The sequence below is a fragment of the Heterodontus francisci genome, unplaced genomic scaffold, assembly GCF_036365525.1.
Source record: "Heterodontus francisci isolate sHetFra1 unplaced genomic scaffold, sHetFra1.hap1 HAP1_SCAFFOLD_865, whole genome shotgun sequence".
NCBI lineage: Eukaryota > Metazoa > Chordata > Chondrichthyes > Heterodontiformes > Heterodontidae > Heterodontus > Heterodontus francisci.
The window spans coordinates 241502-260699 of NW_027142084.1; the positions used below are offsets into that span (position 1 = coordinate 241502).

The 19198-nt window shown below is 47.3% G+C and overlaps 2 protein-coding genes across 2 annotated transcripts in view; one reads left to right on the plus strand and one right to left on the minus strand.

Annotated features, from left to right (window-relative positions):
- LOC137366512 (WD repeat-containing protein 46-like) overlaps positions 1-13102 on the minus strand; it is a 52442-nt gene extending 39340 nt beyond the window's left edge. Inside the window, exon 1 of the mRNA XM_068028306.1 lies at positions 12953-13102. Coding sequence (XP_067884407.1) covers positions 12953-12965 — 13 coding nt within the window. The 5' untranslated portion in view covers positions 12966-13102. The remainder of the gene's footprint in view (positions 1-12952) is intronic.
- Positions 13103-13332: 230 nt separating this feature from the next.
- LOC137366511 (WD repeat-containing protein 46-like) overlaps positions 13333-19198 on the plus strand; it is a 46790-nt gene continuing 40924 nt past the window's right edge. The window contains exons 1-2 of the mRNA XM_068028305.1: positions 13333-13372; positions 16506-16561. Coding sequence (XP_067884406.1) covers positions 13333-13372; positions 16506-16561 — 96 coding nt within the window. The remainder of the gene's footprint in view (positions 13373-16505; positions 16562-19198) is intronic.

Below are 19198 nucleotides of genomic sequence, written 5' to 3' on the forward strand. Positions count from 1 at the left end.
ACATTAACTCACACCCAGTCCCGTTCCTGTACTCACTGACCTACATTAACTCACACCCAGTCCCGTTCCTGTACTCACTGACCTACATTAACTCACACCCAGTCCCGTTCCTGTACTCACTGACCTACATTAACTCACACCCAGTCCCGTTCCTGTACTCACTGACCTACATTAACTCACACCCAGTCCCCTTCCTGTACTCACTGACCTACATTAACTCACACCCAGTCCCGTTCCTGTACTCACTGATCTACATTAACTCACACCCAGTCCCCTTCCTGTACTCACTGACCTACATTAACTCACACCCAGTCCCGTTCCTGTACTCACTGACCTACATTAACTCACACCCAGTCCCCTTCCTGTACTCACTGACCTACATTAACTCACACCCAGTCCCGTTCCTGTACTCACTGACCGACATTAACACACACCCAGTCCCGTTCCTGTACTCACTGACCTACATTAACTCACACCCAGTCCCGTTCCTGTACTCACTGACCTACATTAACTCACACCCAGTCCCGTTCCTGTACTCACTGACCTACATTAACTCACACCCAGTCCCGTTCCTGTACTCACTGACCTACATTAACTCACACCCAGTCCCGTTCCTGTACTCACTGACCGACATTAACTCACACCCAGTCCCGTTCCTGTACTCACTGACCCACATTAACTCACACCCAGTCCCGTTCCTGTACTCACTGACCGACATTAACTCACACCCAGTCCCGTTCCTGTACTCACTGACCGACATTAACTCACACCCAGTCCCCTTCCTGTACTCACTGACCCACATTAACTCACACCCAGTCCCCTTCCTGCACTCACTGACCTACATTAACTCACACCCAGTCCCGTTCCTGTACTCACTGACCTACATTAACTCACACCCAGTCCCGTTCCTGTACTCACTGACCTACATTAACTCACACCCAGTCCCGTTCCTGTACTCACTGACCTACATTAACTCACACCCAGTCCCGTTCCTGTACTCACTGACCTACATTAACTCACACCCAGTCCTGTTCCTGTACTCACTGACCTACATTAACTCACACCCAGTCCCGTTCCTGTACTCACTGACCGACATTAACTCACACCCAGTCCCGTTCCTGTACTCACTGACCCACATTAACTCACACCCAGTCCCGTTCCTGTACTCACTGACCCACATTAACTCACACCCAGTCCCGTTCCTGTACTCACTGACCGACATTAACTCACACCCAGTCCCGTTCCTGTACTCACTGACCGACATTAAGTCACACCCAGTCCCCTTCCTGTACTCACTGACCCACATTAACTCACACCCAGTCCCCTTCCTGCACTCACTGACCTACATTAACTCACACCCAGTCCCGTTCCTGTACTCACTGACCTACATTAACTCACACCCAGTCCCGTTCCTGTACTCACTGACCGACATTAACTCACACCCAGTCCCCTTCCTGTACTCACTGACCCACATTAACTCACACCCAGTCCCGTTCCTGTACTCACTGACCTACATTAACTCACACCCAGTCCCGTTCCTGTACTCACTGACCTACATTAACTCACACCCAGTCCCGTTACTGTACTCACTGACCTACATTAACTCACACCCAGTCCTGTTCCTGTACTCACTGACCTACATTAACTCACACCCAGTCCCCTTCCTGTACTCACTGACCGACATTAACTCACACCCAGTCCCGTTCCTGTACTCACTGACCGACATTAACTCACACCCAGTCCCGTTCCTGTACTCACTGACCGACATTAACTCACACCCAGTCCCGTTCCTGTACTCACTGACCTACATTAACTCACACCCAGTCCCGTTCCTGTACTCACTGACCCACATTAACTCACACCCAGTCCCGTTCCTGTACTCACTGACCTACAGTAACTCACACCCAGTCCCCTTCCTGTACTCACTGACCCACATTAACTCACACCCAGTCCCGTTCCTGTACACACTGACCTACAGTAACTCACACCCAGTCCCCTTCCTGTACTCACTGACCGACATTAACTCACACCCAGTCCCGTTCCTGTCCTCACTGACCTACATTAACTCACACCCAGTCCCGTTCCTGTACACACTGACCTACATTAACTCACACCCAGTCCCGTTCCTGTATTCACTGACCTACAGTAACTCACACCCAGTCCCCTTCCTGTACTCACTGACCCACATTAACTCACACCCAGTCCCGTTCCTGTACTCACTGACCTACATTAACTCACACCCAGTCCCGTTCCTGTACTCACTGACCTACATTAACTCACACCCAGTCCCGTTCCTGTACTCACTGACCCACATTAACTCACACCCAGTCCCGTTCCTGTACTCACTGACCTACATTAACTCACACCCAGTCCCGTTCCTGTACTCACTGACCCACATTAACTCACACCCAGTCCCGTTCCTGTACTCACTGACCTACATTAACTCACACCCAGTCCCGTTCCTGTACTCACTGACCTACATTAACTCACACCCAGTCCCGTTCCTGTACTCACTGACCCACATTAACTCACACCCAGTCCCGTTCCTGTACTCACTGACCTACATTAACTCACACCCAGTCCCGTTCCTGTACTCACTGACCGACATTAACTCACACCCAGTCCCGTTCCTGTACTCACTGACCTACATTAACTCACACCCAGTCCCGTTCCTGTACTCACTGACCCACATTAACTCACACCCAGTCCCGTTCCTGTACTTACTGACCTACATTAACTCACACCCAGTCCCGTTCCTGTACTCACTGACCTACATTAACTCACACCCAGTCCCGTTCCTGTACTCACTGACCTACATTAACTCACACCCAGTCCCGTTCCTGTACTCACTGACCTACATTAACTCACACCCAGTCCCGTTCCTGTACTCACTGACCTACAGTAACTCACACCCAGTCCCGTTCCTGTACTCACTGACCTACACTAACTCACACACAGTCCCGTTCCTGTACTCACTGACCTACATTAACTCACACCCAGTCCCGTTCCTGTACTCACTGACCTACATTAACTCACACCCAGTCCCGTTCCTGTACTCACTGACCTACACTAACTCACACACAGTCCCGTTCCTGTACTCACTGACCTACACTAACTCACACACAGTCCCGTTCCTGTACTCACTGACCTACATTAACTCACACCCAGTCCCGTTCCTGTACTCACTGACCTACATTAACTCACACCCAGTCCCGTTCCTGTACTCACTGACCTACATTAACTCACACCCAGTCCCGTTCCTGTACTCACTGACCTACATTAACTCACACCCAGTCCCGTTCCTGTACTCACTGACCTACATTAACTCACACCCAGTCCCGTTCCTGTACTCACTGACCTACATTAACTCACACCCAGTCCCGTTCCTGTACTCACTGATCTACATTAACTCACACCCAGTCCCCTTCCTGTACTCACTGACCTACATTAACTCACACCCAGTCCCGTTCCTGTACTCACTGACCTACATTAACTCACACCCAGTCCCCTTCCTGTACTCACTGACCTACATTAACTCACACCCAGTCCCGTTCCTGTACTCACTGACCGACATTAACACACACCCAGTCCCGTTCCTGTACTCACTGACCTACATTAACTCACACCCAATCCCGTTCCTGTACTCACTGACCTACATTAACTCACACCCAGTCCCGTTCCTGTACTCACTGACCTACATTAACTCACACCCAGTCCCGTTCCTGTACTCACTGACCTACATTAACTCACACCCAGTCCCGTTCCTGTACTCACTGACCGACATTAACTCACACCCAGTCCCGTTCCTGTACTCACTGACCCACATTAACTCACACCCAGTCCCGTTCCTGTACTCACTGACCGACATTAACTCACACCCAGTCCCGTTCCTGTACTCACTGACCGACATTAACTCACACCCAGTCCCCTTCCTGTACTCACTGACCCACATTAACTCACACCCAGTCCCCTTCCTGCACTCACTGACCTACATTAACTCACACCCAGTCCCGTTCCTGTACTCACTGACCTACATTAACTCACACCCAGTCCCGTTCCTGTACTCACTGACCTACATTAACTCACACCCAGTCCCGTTCCTGTACTCACTGACCTACATTAACTCACACCCAGTCCCGTTCCTGTACTCACTGACCTACATTAACTCACACCCAGTCCCGTTCCTGTACTCACTGACCTACATTAACTCACACCCAGTCCCGTTCCTGTACTCACTGACCCACATTAACTCACACCCAGTCCCGTTCCTGTACTCACTGACCGACATTAACTCACACCCAGTCCCGTTCCTGTACTCACTGACCGACATTAACTCACACCCAGTCCCCTTCCTGTACTCACTGACCCACATTAACTCACACCCAGTCCCCTTCCTGCACTCACTGACCTACATTAACTCACACCCAGTCCCGTTCCTGTACTCACTGACCTACATTAACTCACACCCAGTCCCGTTCCTGTACTCACTGACCTACATTAACTCACACCCAGTCCCGTTCCTGTACTCACTGACCTACATTAACTCACACCCAGTCCCGTTCCTGTACTCACTGACCTACATTAACTCACACCCAGTCCCGTTCCTGTACTCACTGACCTACATTAACTCACACCCAGTCCCGTTCCTGTACTCACTGACCGACATTAACTCACACCCAGTCCCGTTCCTGTACTCACTGACCTACATTAACTCACACCCAGTCCCGTTCCTGTACTCACTGACCTACATTAACTCACACCCAGTCCCGTTCCTGTACTCACTGACCTACATTAACTCACACCCAGTCCCGTTCCTGTACTCACTGACCTACATTAACTCACACCCAGTCCCGTTCCTGTACTCACTGACCTACATTAACTCACACCCAGTCCCGTTCCTGTACTCACTGACCTACATTAACTCACACCCAGTCCCGTTCCTGTACTCACTGACCTACATTAACTCACACCCAGTCCCGTTCCTGTACTCACTGATCTACATTAACTCACACCCAGTCCCCTTCCTGTACTCACTGACCTACATTAACTCACACCCAGTCCCGTTCCTGTACTCACTGACCTACATTAACTCACACCCAGTCCCCTTCCTGTACTCACTGACCTACATTAACTCACACCCAGTCCCGTTCCTGTACTCACTGACCGACATTAACACACACCCAGTCCCGTTCCTGTACTCACTGACCTACATTAACTCACACCCAATCCCGTTCCTGTACTCACTGACCTACATTAACTCACACCCAGTCCCGTTCCTGTACTCACTGACCTACATTAACTCACACCCAGTCCCGTTCCTGTACTCACTGACCTACATTAACTCACACCCAGTCCCGTTCCTGTACTCACTGACCGACATTAACTCACACCCAGTCCCGTTCCTGTACTCACTGACCCACATTAACTCACACCCAGTCCCGTTCCTGTACTCACTGACCGACATTAACTCACACCCAGTCCCGTTCCTGTACTCACTGACCGACATTAACTCACACCCAGTCCCCTTCCTGTACTCACTGACCCACATTAACTCACACCCAGTCCCCTTCCTGCACTCACTGACCTACATTAACTCACACCCAGTCCCGTTCCTGTACTCACTGACCTACATTAACTCACACCCAGTCCCGTTCCTGTACTCACTGACCTACATTAACTCACACCCAGTCCCGTTCCTGTACTCACTGACCTACATTAACTCACACCCAGTCCCGTTCCTGTACTCACTGACCTACATTAACTCACACCCAGTCCTGTTCCTGTACTCACTGACCTACATTAACTCACACCCAGTCCCGTTCCTGTACTCACTGACCGACATTAACTCACACCCAGTCCCGTTCCTGTACTCACTGACCCACATTAACTCACACCCAGTCCCGTTCCTGTACTCACTGACCGACATTAACTCACACCCAGTCCCGTTCCTGTACTCACTGACCGACATTAAGTCACACCCAGTCCCCTTCCTGTACTCACTGACCCACATTAACTCACACCCAGTCCCCTTCCTGCACTCACTGACCTACATTAACTCACACCCAGTCCCGTTCCTGTACTCACTGACCTACATTAACTCACACCCAGTCCCGTTCCTGTACTCACTGACCGACATTAACTCACACCCAGTCCCCTTCCTGTACTCACTGACCCACATTAACTCACACCCAGTCCCGTTCCTGTACTCACTGACCTACATTAACTCACACCCAGTCCCGTTCCTGTACTCACTGACCTACATTAACTCACACCCAGTCCCGTTACTGTACTCACTGACCTACATTAACTCACACCCAGTCCTGTTCCTGTACTCACTGACCTACATTAACTCACACCCAGTCCCCTTCCTGTACTCACTGACCGACATTAACTCACACCCAGTCCCGTTCCTGTACTCACTGACCGACATTAACTCACACCCAGTCCCGTTCCTGTACTCACTGACCGACATTAACTCACACCCAGTCCCGTTCCTGTACTCACTGACCTACATTAACTCACACCCAGTCCCGTTCCTGTACTCACTGACCCACATTAACTCACACCCAGTCCCGTTCCTGTACTCACTGACCTACAGTAACTCACACCCAGTCCCCTTCCTGTACTCACTGACCCACATTAACTCACACCCAGTCCCGTTCCTGTACACACTGACCTACAGTAACTCACACCCAGTCCCCTTCCTGTACTCACTGACCCACATTAACTCACACCCAGTCCCGTTCCTGTCCTCACTGACCTACATTAACTCACACCCAGTCCCGTTCCTGTACACACTGACCTACATTAACTCACACCCAGTCCCGTTCCTGTATTCACTGACCTACAGTAACTCACACCCAGTCCCCTTCCTGTACTCACTGACCCACATTAACTCACACCCAGTCCCGTTCCTGTACTCACTGACCTACATTAACTCACACCCAGTCCCGTTCCTGTACTCACTGACCTACATTAACTCACACCCAGTCCCGTTCCTGTACTCACTGACCCACATTAACTCACACCCAGTCCCGTTCCTGTACTCACTGACCTACATTAACTCACACCCAGTCCCGTTCCTGTACTCACTGACCCACATTAACTCACACCCAGTCCCGTTCCTGTACTCACTGACCTACATTAACTCACACCCAGTCCCGTTCCTGTACTCACTGACCTACATTAACTCACACCCAGTCCCGTTCCTGTACTCACTGACCCACATTAACTCACACCCAGTCCCGTTCCTGTACTCACTGACCTACATTAACTCACACCCAGTCCCGTTCCTGTACTCACTGACCGACATTAACTCACACCCAGTCCCGTTCCTGTACTCACTGACCTACATTAACTCACACCCAGTCCCGTTCCTGTACTCACTGACCCACATTAACTCACACCCAGTCCCGTTCCTGTACTTACTGACCTACATTAACTCACACCCAGTCCCGTTCCTGTACTCACTGACCTACATTAACTCACACCCAGTCCCGTTCCTGTACTCACTGACCTACATTAACTCACACCCAGTCCCGTTCCTGTACTCACTGACCTACATTAACTCACACCCAGTCCCGTTCCTGTACTCACTGACCTACAGTAACTCACACCCAGTCCCGTTCCTGTACTCACTGACCTACACTAACTCACACACAGTCCCGTTCCTGTACTCACTGACCTACATTAACTCACACCCAGTCCCGTTCCTGTACTCACTGACCTACATTAACTCACACCCAGTCCCGTTCCTGTACTCACTGACCTACACTAACTCACACACAGTCCCGTTCCTGTACTCACTGACCTACACTAACTCACACACAGTCCCGTTCCTGTACTCACTGACCTACATTAACTCACACCCAGTCCCGTTCCTGTACTCACTGACCTACATTAACTCACACCCAGTCCCGTTCCTGTACTCACTGTCCTACATTAACTCACACCCAGTCCCGTTCCTGTACTCACTGACCTACATTAACTCACACCCAGTCCCCTTCCTGTACTCACTGACCTACATTAACTCACACCCAGTCCCCTTCCTGTACTCACTGACCTACATTAACTCACACCCAGTCCCGTTCCTGTACTCACTGACCTACATTAACTCACACCCAGTCCCCTTCCTGTACTCACTGACCTACATTAACTCACACCCAGTCCCGTTCCTGTACTCACTCTCCTCCATGTCCTCACCCCTCCCTATCTCTGTAATCTCCTCCCCGTCCTCACCCCTCCCTATCTCTGTAATCTCTTCCCTGTGCTCACCTCCTCCCTATCTCTGTAATCTCCTCCCTGTCCTCATCCCTCCCTATCTCTGTAATCTCCTCCCTGCCCTCACCCCTCCCTATCTCTGTAATCTCCTCCCTGTCCTCACCCCTCCCTATCTCTGTAATCTCTTCCCTGTCCTCACCCCTCCCTATCTCTGTAATCTCCTCCCTGTCCTCACCCCTCCCTATCTCTGTCATCTCCTCCATGTCCTCACCCCTCCCTATCTCTGTAATCTCCTCCCTGTCCTCACCCCTCCCTATCTCTGTAATCTCCTCCCTGTCCTCGCCCCCTCCCTATCTCTGTAATCTCCTCCCTGTCCTCACCCCTCCCTATCTCTGTAATCTCCTCCCTGTCCTCACCCCTCCCTATCTCTGTAATCTCCTCCCTGTCCTCACCCCTCCCTATCACTGTAATCACCTCCCTGTCCTCACCCCTCCCTATCTCTGTAATCTCCTCCCTGTCCTCACCCCTCCCTATCTCTGTAATCTCCTCCCTGTCCTCACCCCTCCCTATCACTGTAATCACCTCCCTGTCCTCACCCCTCCCTATCTCTGTAATCTCCTCCCTGTCCTCACCCCTCCCTATCTCTGTAATCTCCTCCCTGTCCTCACCCCTCCCTATCCTCACCCCTCCCTCTCTCTGTAATCTCCTCCAGCCCCACAACCCTCCGAGATCTCTGCACTCCTCTAATTCCGGCCTCGAACTTTCCTCATTTTAATCACTCCATCATTGGCGGCCATGCCTTGAGCTGCCCGTGGCCCCGAGCTCCGGAATTCCCTCTTTAAAACCTACCTCTTTGACCAAGCTTGTGTTCGCCCGTCCTATTTCCTATTATCTCCTTCGTGGCTCAGTGTTGTATTTAATTTGATAATTGCTCCTGTGAAACGCTTTGGGACATTTTACTACATTAAAGGTTCTGTACTAACTCAAGTTGTTGTTGTCTTCATGTATACACCCAAGGTCAGTCTGCACACACAGCATTCAATCCCCTCCCTCTTTCGCCAGATCAGCTGCTGAGTTGAAGCACTCACCACATGGAGGGGCAGAATGACAGGATGTGAACAAACAGCTCTCCACACTGACAAAGCCCCAGCAGGGGCACAGCCCAGGTTCAGCTCCGTCAGACTGACTGGCCGTACAGGAGGTATAGAATATAAGAGCATGGAGGTTATGATGGAGCTGTATAAAATGCTAGTTAGGTCACAGCTGGAGTACTGTGTACAGTTCTGGTCACCACACTATAGGAAGGATGTGATTGCACTGGAGAGGGTGCAGAGGAGATTCACCAGGATGTTGCCTGGGCTGGAGCATTTCAGTTATGAAGAGAGACTGAAAATGCTAGGGTTGTTTTCCTTGGAGCAGAGAAGGCTGAGGGGGGACCTGCTAGAGGTGTACAAGATTATGAGGGGCATGGACAGGGTGGATAGGGAGCAGCTGTTCCCCTTAGTTGAAGGGTCAGTTACGAGGGGTCACAAGTTTAAGGTGAGGGGCGGGAGGTTTAAGGGGTATTTGAGGAAGAACTTTTTTACCCAGAGGGTGGTGACGGTCTGGAATGCCCTGTCTGGGAGGGTGGTAGATGCAGGTTGCCTCACATCCTTTAAAAAGTACCTGGATGAGCACTTGGCACGTCATAACATTCAAGGCTATGGGCCAAGTGCTGGCAAATGGGATTAGGTAGACAGGTCAGGTGTTTCTAATGCATCGGTGCAGACTCGATCGGCCGAAGGGCCTCTTCTGCACTGTATTATTCTGTGATTCTGCAGTCTCAACAATGCCCTGTACAGTTGTGGCAAGACTTTTATACTTTTCTTTAGCAATAACCTGCTCAGTGACGCTCAGTTTGGGTTCCGCCAGGGCCACTCAGCTCCTGACCTCATTACAGCCTTGGTTCAAGCATGGACAAAAGAGCTGAACTCAAGAGGTGAGGTGAGAGTGACTGCCCTTGACATCAAGGCAGCATTTGACCGAGTATGGCATCAAGGAGCCCGAGCAAAACTGAAGTCAATGGGAATCAGTGAGAAAACTCTCTGCTGGTTACAGTCACATATAGTGCAAAGGAAGATGGTTGTGGTTGTTGGAGGTCAATCATCTGAGCTCTAGGACATCACTGCAGGAGTTCCTCAGGGTAGTGTCCTCGGCCCAACCATCTTCAGCTGCTTCATTACTGACCTTCCTTCAATCATAAGGCCAGAAGTGGGGATGTTCACTGATGATCGCACAATGTTCAGCACCATTCGCGACTCCTTAGATACTGAAACAGACTGTGTCCATATGCAGCAAGACCTGGACAATATCCAAGCTTGGGCTGACAAGTGCCACACAAGTGCCAAGCAACGACTATCTCAAACAAGAGAGAATCTAACCACCTCCCCTTGACATTCAATGTGGCATTACTATCACTGAATCCCCCACTATCAACATCCTGGGGGCTACTATCGACCAGAAACTGAACTGGAGTAGCCATATAAATACCGTGGCGACAAGAGCAGGTCAGAGGCTGGGAATTCTGCAGCGAGTAACTCACCTCCTGACTCCCCAAAGCCTATCCACCAACTACAAGGCACAAGTCAGGAGTGTGATGAAATACTCTCCACTTGCCTGGATGGGTGCAGCTCCAACAACACTCAAGAAGCTCGATACCATCCAGGATAAAGCAGCCCGCTTAACTGGCACCCCAGCCACGAATATTCACTCCCTCCACCACCGACGCACAGTGGCAGCAGTGTGTACCATCTACAAGATGTACTGCAGCAACTCGCCAAGGCTCCTTCGACAGAACCTTCCAAACCCATAGAACCATAAAGAAGTTATGGCACAGAAAGAGGTCATTCTGTCAACACTGGCTGAAAAAACTAGCTGCCCAATCTAATCCCATCTTCCAGCACCTGGTCCATAGCCTTGCCGGTTGCAGCATGTCAGGTACATGTCCAGGTACCTTTTCAAAGAATTGAGGGTTTCTGCCTCCACCACCACTTCTGACAGTGAATTCCAGACACCCACCACCCTCTTGGTGAAAATGTTTTTCCTCATGTCCCCTCTATTCCTTCTACCAATCACCTTAAATCTGTGCTCCCGGTAATTGACCTCTCCGCTCAGGGAAACAAGTCCTTCCTGTCTACTCTATCTAGGCCCCTCATAATTTTGTACACCTCAATTAAGTCACCCCTCAGCTTCCTCTGTTCTAAGGAAAACAACCCTAGCCTATCCAATCTTTCCTCATAGCTGCAACTTTCAAGCCCTGGCAACATTCTTGTAAATCTCCTCTGTACTCTCTCCAGAGCAATTATGTCCTTCCTGGAATGTGGTGACCAGAACTGTTTGCAATACTCCAGCTGTTGCCTAACCAGCATTTTATACAGTTCCAGCATTATATCCCGGCTTTTGTATTCTGAACCTCGGCCAATAAAGGAAAACATTCCATATGTCTTCTTCCAGTCCTGCCACCTTCAGGGACCTGTGGACATTGACTCCAAGGTTTCTCACTTTCTTTACCCCTCTCAAAATCCTCCCATTTATTGTGCATTCCCTCCATTTTTTGCCCTCCCCAAATGCATTACCTCACACATTCTCTGGATTGAATTCCATTTGCCACTTTTCCGCCCACTCAATCAAACCATTGATATCATTCTGGATTCTACAGCTATCCTCCTCACTATCAACTACATGGCCAATTTTTGTGTCATCAGCAAATTTCCCAATCATGCCTCCCACATTTAAGTCCAAATCATTAATATTTACCACAAACAGCAAGGGACACAACACTGAGCCCTGTGGAATGCCACTGGAAACTGCTTTCCAATCACAAAAACATCCATTGACTACCACTCTTTGTTTCCTGTCACTGAGCCAATTCTGGATCCAAACTGTCACATTCCCCTGTATCCCATGGGCTTTCATTTTACTGACCAGTCTGCCATGCGGCACCTTGTCAAATTCCTTAATAAAATCCATGTAGACCACATCCATTGCACTGCCCTTATCAATCCTCCTTGTTACTTCCTCAAAAGACTCAATTAAGTTAGTAAGACAGGACCTTCCCGAACTAATCCATGCTGACTATCCCTGATTAATGCGTGCCTTTCTAAGTGACAGTTTATCCTGTCCCTCAGAATTGATTCTAAAAATTTACCCACCACTGAGGTCAGACTGAACGGCCTATCCCTCACAGCCTTTTTAAACAATAGTACAACGTTCACAGACCTCCAATCATCTGGTACCTCACCCATATCTCGTGAGAATTTGAAGATGATCCTGTGTATTCGCTATTTCCTCCCGAGCTTCCTTTAGCAACCTGGGATACAATCCATCTGGCCCTGGAGACTTATCCACTTTCAAGCATGTCAGACCCTCCAGTACTTCCTCTCTCATTATGCTTATCGTATCTAATATTTCACACCTCCTCCTCTTTAACTACAATGTCTGCATCAACCCTCTCCTTTGTGAAGACAGAGACAAAGTACTCATTAAGAACCCTGCCCATACCTTCTGCATCCACGCATAAGTTCCCTTGTACATATCTGATAGGCCCTACACTTTCCTTAGTTATCCTCTTGTTCTTAATGTACAGATAAAACAACTTTGGGTTTTCCTTGATTTTTACCTGCTTTTCACCTATTGCCAGAAAATTCCATACTGGTGAACCCCTGGCCATGCCCCTGAGGGACTCATTACTTGCCTGGCACAAGCATACTGGTGAACCCCTGGCCATGTCCCACGCCCAACACGTCCTCGTAGGGGCAGAACTGTAGCCCGTGCACTCCCTGGCGGACAGAGTGACTCAGGTACGGGCTCCTCACTGTCGCATTGTGAACGTCTTTGTAAACCTGCAGAGGGCGGGGAGAAAGAGAGAGAGAGAGAGAGAAAAAAAAAATTGATCATGCATCTATCGACTGCACGAGCGCATAGTCCGTGACCAACCCTTGGCGCAGTACAGAGGGAGTGCCACAGTGTCAGCAGTGCCATCTTTCAGACAGGCCTGCCTGTCCTGGTGCTTTAATTAGATGTTACAAGCTCCACCAAACATGATTTGAAAGCAGTGGAGCTCTCCCTGACACCATGGGCATCATTTATACGACCATACGAATTCGGAGCAGAGGTAGGCCATTCGGCCCCTCTAGCCTGCTCCACCATTCAATAGGATCATGGCTGATCTGTTTGTGTCTCGAATTCCACACTCCCATCTACCCCCGATAATCTTTGATTCCCTTGCCTAATAATTGATTTATCCATCAATCAACATAACTTTAAAAAAACATGTTTGTTGGTCATTGCTGTGGGATCTTGCTGTGCTGCTGTGTTTCCTACATTGCAACAACTTCTAAAGTACTTTAATGGCTGGGACATGACAAACTTACTAAGTAGCTACTCTGTGTTGGTTTTCACACAGAGGAAGTGGTTAAGATATCAGAGAGAAAGAGTAAGTAATTAGATTCCGGATCATTTTATACAAAGTTGAGGGAGAAACTGCGATGATTAAAGATTAACCCTTTATTACAAAGAGATCGGAGTTTAAGAGAAAGGAAGTCTTGCTGCAATCATTACACTTGGAGTACTGGGTACAGTTTTGGTCTCCTTATCTATGAGGAGGGACTGAGTGGACAAGGATTATATTCTCTGGAGTTTAGAAGAATGAGAGGTGATCTCACTGGTGCTGATGGGGTTTGACAGGGTAGATACTGAGAGAATGTTTCCTTTGGCTGGGGAATCACAGTCTCAGGATACAGAGTTGACCAGTTAGGACAGAGAGGAGAAATTTCTTCACTCAGAAGGTTGTAAATCTTTGAAATTCTCTACCCCAGAGGGCTGTGTATGTTCAGTAATTGAGTACATTCATGACAGCGGTCACAGGCAATGACCATCTCCAACAAGAGAGAATCTGACCATCTCCCCTTGACATTCAATGGGATTGCCATCGCTGAATCCCCCACTATCAACATCCCGAGGGTTACCACTGACCAGAAACTGAACTGGTGTAGCCATATAAATACCGTGGCTACAAGAGCAGGTCAGAGGCTAGGAATCCTGCGGCAAGTAACTCACCTCCTGACTCCCCAAAGCCTGTTCGCCATCTACAAGACACAAGTCAGGAGTGTGATGGAATACTCTCCACTTGCCTGGATGGCTGCAGCTCCAACAACACTCAAGAAGCTCGACACCATCCAGGACAAAGCAGCCCGCTTGATTGGCACCCCATCCACAAACATTCACTCCCTCCACCACCGACGCACAGTAGCAGCAGTGTGTACCATCTACAAGATGCACTGCAGCAATGCACCAAGGCTCCTTCGACAGGACCTTCCAAACCCATAGAACCATAGAGAGGTTATGGCACAGAAAGAGGTCATTCTGTCAACACTGGCTGAAAAAACTAGCTGCCCAATCTAATCCCATCTTCCAGCACCTGGTCCATAGCCTTGCCGGTTACAGCATGTCAGGTACATGTCCAGGTACCTTTTAAAAGAATTGAGGGTTTCTGCCTCCACCACCATTCCTGGCAGTGAATTCCAGACATCCACCACCCTCTTGGTGAAAAAGTTTTTCCTCATGTCCCCTCTAATCCTTCTACCAATCATCTTAAATCTGTGCCCCCGGTAATTGACCTCTCCGCTTGGGGAAACAGGTCCTTCCTGTCTTCTCTATCTGGGCCCCTCATAATTTTGTACACCTCAATTAAGTCACCCTTCAGCTTCCTCTCTTCTAAGGAAAACAACCCGAGCCGATCCTCTACCAACTAGAAGGACAAGAGCAGCAGACCATGGGAACACCACCACCTGCAAGTTCCCCTCCAAATCACACACCATCCTGACTTGGAACTATATCGCCGTTCCTTCACTGTCACTGGGTCAAAATCCTGGAACTCCCTTCCTAACAGCACTGTGGGTGTACCTACCCCACATGGACTGCAGCGGTTCAAGAAGGCAGCTCACCACCACCTTCTCAAGGGCAATTAGTATTGGGCAATAAATGCTGGCCTGGCCAGCGACGCCCACATCCCAAGAATGAATAAAAAGAAATAAGAACGTAAGAAATATGAGCAGGAGCAGACCATTCCGCCCATCGAGCCTGCTCCACCATTCAAAACGATCCTGGCTGATCTGAGGATTCAACTCCACGTTCACTCACCATATTCCTTGACTCCCTGAGACCAAAAAACTGTCTATCCTCGTCTTAAATATAATCAATAATGGATCATCCACAACCCTCCGGGGTAGAGAATTCCGAAGATTCACAACCCTTTGAGTGAAGTAATTTCTCCTCATCTCAGTCCTGAATGATCATCCCCTTATCCTGAGGCTGTGCCCCTGTGTTTTAGATTCCCCGACCAGGGGAAACAATCTCAGTGTCAACCCGATCCAGCCCCTTAAATGTTTCAGTGAGATCACCTCTCATTCCTCTAAACTCCAGAGAGTATAGGTGTAATTTACTTAGCCTCTCATCATCGGACAACCCCCTCATCCCAGTGACCAATCTAGTGAACCTTCACTGTACTGTCTCCAGTGCCAGTATACCCTTTCTTAAATGTGGAGACCAAAACTGCACACAGTATTCCAGATGTGGTCTCACCAAAACCCTACACAACTGCAGCAATATTTCCTTATTCCTGTCATTTGCCTTCCTAATTACTTGCTGTAGCTGCATGTTAACTTTCCGTGTTCCTTGTCCAAGCACACCCAAGTCTCTTTGAACATCGACACTTACAAGTTGCACACCTTTTAAAAAATATTCTGCTTTTCTATGCTTATGACTCAAAGTGAATAACTTCACACTTCCCTACATTATACTCCATTTGCCATCTTGTTGCCCACTCACTTAACCTGTCTATATCCCTTTGTATGCTCTGTGTCCTCCCCACAGCTTACCTTTCCACCTACCTTTGTATCATCAGCAAACTTAAGATACATTACTCTCTGTCTCTTCATCTAAGTCAGAATATAGATTGTAAACAGCTGAGGCCCCAGCACTGATCCTTGCGATATTCCACTATTTACTGCCGGCCGACTTGAAAAAGCCCTGTTTATGCTCACTCGTTGCTTCCTGTCTGTTAACCAATCATCCATCTACACTAATATATTACCCCAACTCCACGAGCCCTTATCTTGCCAATTAATCTTTTATGTGGCACCTTATCGAATGCCTTTCGAAAATTGAGGAATATTACATCTACTGCTTCACTTTCATCTACTCTACTAGTTACATCCTCAAAACACTCTAATAAAACTGTCAAACAGGATTTCCCTTTACCAAAACCATGCTGACTTGTGCTACTCAGACTCAGCTTTTCCAAGTACATTAATAAGACTTCCTTAATAGATTCCAGCATTTTCCCAATGGTTGAGGTTAAACTAACTGGCCTGTAGTTCCCGGTTTTCTCTCTCCCCTTCCTTTCTTGAAAAGTGGTGTAACATTTGCCAACAGATTTTTGGGTAACAAGTGAATTAAAGGATTTGGAGATAGTGTGGGAAAGTGGAGTTCAAGTAGACAATCAGCTTTGATCTTGATGAATGGAGGAGCAGGCTAGAGGGGCCGAGTGGCCTCCTCCTGCTCCAATTTCTCTCAAACCTCCAAGACGCAGTCATTTATACCTCAGGATTCTCAATGTATTTGCTGTTGTGTTGCTGATCCTGAACTTTCAAACGTCCTCTCCACTCAGGAACTATCCCTTGGATTGGAAAACGGCCAATCTCACTCCATTATTGAAGAGTGGGGGCAGATAAAGCAGGAAATTATTGTCCCACTTGTCTAACATCAGGTGTGCGGCGATTACTAGAATCTGTTACTAGGGACAGAGTGACAGAACACCTGGATACATCTGAGTTGATCAGAGACAGCCAGTATGGATTTAGAAAGGCTACATCATGTCCAACAAATCTAGGTGAATTTTTAACTAACGGGGTGAATTGGAGCCTGTCTATGATGTTATTTATATATAACTAACGGGGTGAATTGGAGCCTGTCTATGATGTTATTTATATGTAACTAACGTGGTGAATTAGAGCCTGTCTATGATGTTATTTATATATAACTAACGGGGTGAATTGGAGCCTGTCTATGATGTGATTTATATATAACTAACGGGGTGAATTGGAGCCTGTCTGTGATGTTATTTATATATAACTAACGTGGTGAATTGGAGCCTGTCTATGATGTTATTTATATGTAACTAACGTGGTGAATTGGAGCCTGTCTATGATGTTATTTATATATAACTAACGGGGTGAATTGGAGCCTGTCTATGATGTTATTTATATATAACTAACAGGGTGAATTGGAGCCTGTCTATGATGTTATTTATATATAACTAACAGGGTGAATTGGAGCCTGTCTATGATGTTATTTATATATAACTAACGGGGTGAATTGGAGCCTGTCTATGATGTTATTTATATATAACTAACGGGGTGAATTGGAGCCTGTCTATGATGTTATTTATATATAACTAACGGGGTGAATTGGAGCCTGTCTATGATGTTATTTATATATAACTAACAGGGTGAATTGGAGCCTGTCTATGATGTTATTTATATATAACTAACGGGGTGAATTGGAGCCTGTCTATGATGTTATTTATATATAACTAACGGGGTGAATTGGGGCCTGTCTATGATGTTATTTATATATAACTAACGGGGTGAATTGGAGCCTGTCTATGATGTTATTTATATATAATAACGGGGTGAATTGGGGCCTGTCTATGATGTTATTTATATATAACTAACGGGGTGAATTGGGGCCTGTCTATGATGTTATTTATATATAACTAACGAGGTGAATTGGAGCCTGTCTATGATGTTATTTATATATAACTAACGGGGTGAATTGGAGCCTGTCTATGATGTTATTTATATATAACTAACGTGGTGAATTGGGGCCTGTCTATGATGTTATTTATATAAACTAACGGGGTGAATTGGAGCCTGTCTATGATGTTATTTATATATAACTAACGGGGTGAATTGGAGCCTGTCTATGATGTTATTTATATATAACTAACGGGGTGAATTGGAGCCTGTCTATGATGTTATTTATATATAACTAACGGGGTGAATTGGAGCCTGTCTATGATGTTATTTATATATAACTAACGGGGTGAATTGGAGCCTGTCTATGATGTTATTTATATATAACTAACGGGGTGAATTGGGGCCTGTCTGTGATGTTATTTATATATAACTAACGGGGTGAATTGGAGCCTGTCTATGATGTTATTTATATATAACTAACGGGGTGAATTGGGACCTGTCTATGATGTTATTTATATATAACTAACGGGGTGAATTGGAGCCTGTCTATGATGTTATTTATATATAACTAACGGGGTGAATTGGAGCCTGTCTATGATGTTATTTATATATAACTAACGGGGTGAATTGAGCCTGTCTATGATGTTATTTATATATAACTAACGGGGTGAATTGGAGCCTGTCTATGATGTTATTTATATATAACTAACGGGGTGAATTGGGGCCTGTCTATGATGTTATTTATATATAACTAACGGGGTGAATTGGAGCCTGTCTATGATGTTATTTATATATAACTAACGGGGTGAATTGGAGCCTGTCTATGATGTTATTTATATATAACTAACGGGGTGAATTGGAGCCTGTCTATGATGTTATTTATATATAACTAACGGGGTGAATTGGAGCCTGTCTATGATGTTATTTATATATAACTAACGGGGTGAATTGGAGCCTGTCTATGATGTTATTTATATATAACTAACGGGGTGAATTGGAGCCTGTCTATGATGTTATTTATATATAACTAACGGGGTGAATTGGGGCCTGTCTATGATGTTATTTATATATAACTAACGGGGTGAATTGGAGCCTGTCTATGATGTTATTTATATATAACTAACGGGGTGAATTGGAGCCTGTCTATGATGTTATTTATATATAACTAACGGGGTGAATTA